The sequence below is a fragment of the Muntiacus reevesi genome, chromosome X (genome assembly GCF_963930625.1).
Source record: "Muntiacus reevesi chromosome X, mMunRee1.1, whole genome shotgun sequence".
Classification (NCBI taxonomy): Eukaryota; Metazoa; Chordata; class Mammalia; order Artiodactyla; family Cervidae; genus Muntiacus; species Muntiacus reevesi.
The window spans coordinates 44,539,156-44,543,004 of record NC_089271.1 but is presented as its reverse complement, the minus strand read 5'-3'; the positions used below and the strand labels follow the sequence as shown (position 1 = coordinate 44,543,004).

The window sequence follows — 3,849 nt, the reverse complement described above, 5'->3', positions numbered from 1 at the left end:
TCTCTATTGATATTTCAAAATTATACATATATACAAATTATATATGTATAGTATATATATGCATATACACACACACATCAAATAAAAGTTTGCCTTCTCTGTAATGAAAGAGGAATAATAAGATAATGGTATACCACTGTTCATCTTTTTAAAATTACTAAAAGTCAAAGGTAGATGATTATATTCAACACTGCTGACAGTGGAGAAAAGAATTCTCCCACTTGCAGTAGAAATGTGAATCTGTACACTCCTTAACACTGTGATCCAAAAGCCTTTGATTCAGTCATTTCCCTTATAGGAAAGCATTTTCAAGGAAAACCTGGAGGCAGGGGCCCTGAAGGAACAGTAGGCTAGACTGAACAGAAGACTGGAGGCAGGGGCGGGGCCACAGGAAGGGAGGGGCTGGAGCAGACAATGAAGTATGCAGAGCCTCCACTGTGACGTTTGGGACTGTGCTAAAATCTCCAAGGGAAACTAGGGCCTAAGCAGAGGTGGCAGGCCACAGCAATGCTGTGGCAGGGAAGTCTCAACAGCAGTCTCTCTAGGGGCTCTAAGAGCCTTTATCTATGGGGCCCTTGAACAGTCGGAATCTGCGTTGCAGGGAATCCAGCACAGAGGAACTGCAGCAGCCAGAACCCGAGGCAGGCCCCAGTTATGTGTCTGGCAGCCGCAAACGCAAACGGAGCACCCGTCCCGGCTTGGGCCCAGAGTCTGAGAGGAGCCACACGTTTCTAGACCAGGAGGAGGATCTACAGCAAGTCGCCTGTACAAGCCAGGGTAAAAAAGTTAAGATCACATCTGAGCATGCTTACCAAACTTTATTTTTAAATGGGGAAACCAGTGACATTAAAATCCGTGCTCTGGGGCAAGTATGGTGTTTACACAAAATGTTTTTATGTCAGTCGAACTACTTTGCTACAATGTTTAGAGATTCTTGGAAAGAATGTCACAACGATATTATTGACCTGGAGATTAATGACCAGAATATAAATGTAGAATCCTTGCATTTTGTATTAGGCTCATTGTACAGGAATGAATATGTCTTAATTGAGCCCTTTCAAGTTCCAGGAGTTTTGGCAACTGCAAGCCTGCTTCAAGTAGAGGACTTAATTCAGCAGTGTGATAAGACCATGAAGGAAACAATTAATGTGAAAACTGTATGTAGCTTCTATGCGGCAGCAGAGACCTATGGGTTACATTCTGTAAAGACAAGGTGCTTTGAGTGGCTTCTCCACAATCTGATGACTCATCCAAGTGTTGAACTTTACAAAGAACTCAGTACAGATCTTATGAATCTGGTCATTTCCTCCTCTAATTTATTAGTAATGCAAAAGGAAATCGATATATATACTACACTTAAACAGTGGATGTTCCTCCGCCTTAACCCAGGTTGGAAAGGCACAATGAAACAGCTTTTAGTTAAGGCAAACAACTGGTTTTCCAGGCACAGGGAACATAATGGTAGCATTTCCTTTCTTGAAACTGAACAAGGCATAGCATTTCAACCAGTATTTAAAAATTTGAGGTTTCAGCACGTCATCTGTGACCTCGCCGCCACAAGAGTTATTGAACAAGATGCGCTAATACCTTCAGAATGGTTATCGTGTGTTTATAAACGACAATGGTTTACCTTGCTTAGAGCACAACAATACAGGGAAATTGGTCCTAGAGACATCAATGAAACCGAACTTGAAGAATATAGCATGAGATGTGGCAAAAAGATTGTCAGAGATGGAAAATACTCCTGGAAGTGGCCCGGTTACAACTTTGGTGTTCATTTGTATGTCACCTTCACCAACCATTATATAATTTTCAAACAAAATGCTTTCAGTCGGTCACATGATGGCTCCATCTGTTTACAACCTCAAAGAAATATTGCATTCAGATTAACTTTGGTATATTTTGATTCTAGTGGAAAACTGAGGTTCAGGAAAACAACTGGTTATAAAATCCTTACCCTTAAAAAGAAAGAGGAAAAAGTGGTAATGAAACTGGATAGCATACCTTTGAGCTTCCCGTTATATATATTCTGCAACTTCCTGTTTATATCATTAGAAAATCCAGGAAATTAAAGACATTGCCAATTAGGCTAGTTTAGCATTTTGAAAACTTCTGGTGTCTCATTTCATTTAATGGCCCTACTGTTACACACAATAAAGATGAACAACAGCAAAAGAAAATAATATTTTGAATGTAGAAACTATCATAAATTACTGTCTTCATTTTATTTCTATGTATCTGTGAAGAAAAAGTTCAATTTCAAGGAAATATCTGTGAAACCGAATAGTCACTGCTGAAACCAAAAAGACATCTTTTGCTTTTCATTTACCATCAACAGCCATGCCCCAAATGGAAATAATAGATTATATTTCCAAGGAACCAAAAAGAAACTAACTTGCTGGATAAATTTTACCCTAACCAATATTGAGACAGAATAAAGAATTCTCTTCCTTGCTGAAATGATTGTGCAATTGTAGCTTTATTTGAAGCACTATATTATAGAAGAAAATGAATCATGAAGTAAAACCTGAGATTAGAGATTCTTTTTTGATTTCTGTATTATAGAGTTACAAATTATCAGACAATGTCAGGTTTTACAATATGACATACTATATATGTATCATATGTTAATGTAATAATACATGCTATACGTCATTATATATAATAATCACATAGTATATAAATATGTAGTACTATTCCATATAATTTTATATATTATATTAAATACATACAAATAACATTATATATGTATATATACATATATGCACATATATATTTATAAGTTTGTAAAGTTCAAAGAGAAATAATTTTTGAAATGGCTAACTAGGCACTATAGACTAAAATGGATTTCCACAAACATCATTCATTCCTATGAATATGTAGATATCAGTAATCTCAAAGTATCTTCTTCATTCTTTCTGTTTGTTTTTATATTCTTTATATTCATACTTCTCATTTTTGTCAGAATTCATTCTTTGCAGGATATTTGGGCTTCCCTGATAGCTCAGTTGGTAAAGAATCTGCCTGCAATGTGGGACACCTGGATTTGAACCCTGGGTCAGGAAAATGCCCTGGAGAAAGGCAAGGTTACCCATTTCAGGCCAGGATATTTAACGTAACATTTATTTCAAAATAGAAGCCAATAGCATAAAAAGTTTTTTCATTATAAATATGTCTTCTAAACAATTCCTGAGCTAGGAAGAGAAGGCCCAGTCTGGCCAGCTGACTAGTGCAACTTTCAAATATTTATTGAATACTTGAATGTCAAATGTTAATATTTGTATATAGAATATTTAATATTGTAATATTTATGCAAATGTTTTATATTGCTTTTAATATAACTGCCTTTCTCTAGGAACACACATATTGATTATATCTCTTCTTGAGTACCAAGCATGCAATTGACAGTAATTTTCTTTAATATGCTTCCTGCAGTTCTTTTTTAACTTTTATTTACAAGGCCCTCGTATTCTCACAAGGCATATGAACCTTCAAGTTAATTATATCATGATTATTAATGACATATATTTGAAATTTATTTAGACTGAGAAAGTGAATTGACAGTAATATGATTAATCAGCATTTGCATAATAATTTTGTATTATTTCAGGTTACCATTTTCTTGGGTATTGTTCTCATGCCACTGAGAGCAAAGTGAAGTTCTTCATATCCTTAAAAGTTCCTTCTAGCAAACATTTTACCTAATTTGTCTTCTTTTCACATTTCTTTTTTTTCAATTTTTAATATTTTTAAAATTGAAGTATAAGAGCTTTACAATGTTGTGTTAGTTTCTGCTGTACACCAATGTGAATCAGCTATGTGTGCAAATATGTACCCTCCCTCCTTTAG

General features: G+C 35.5%; 1 protein-coding gene across 1 annotated transcript; it reads left to right on the top strand.

Annotated features, from left to right (window-relative positions):
- Positions 1-524: 524 nt before the first annotated feature.
- On the top strand, positions 525-2,405 carry LOC136153290 (germ cell-less protein-like 2). Its single transcript, XM_065914941.1, has one exon. The coding sequence runs from the start codon at positions 567-569 to the stop codon at positions 2,070-2,072; it is 1,506 nt and encodes a 501-aa protein (XP_065771013.1). The 5' UTR covers positions 525-566; the 3' UTR covers positions 2,073-2,405.
- Positions 2,406-3,849: the final 1,444 nt, after the last annotated feature.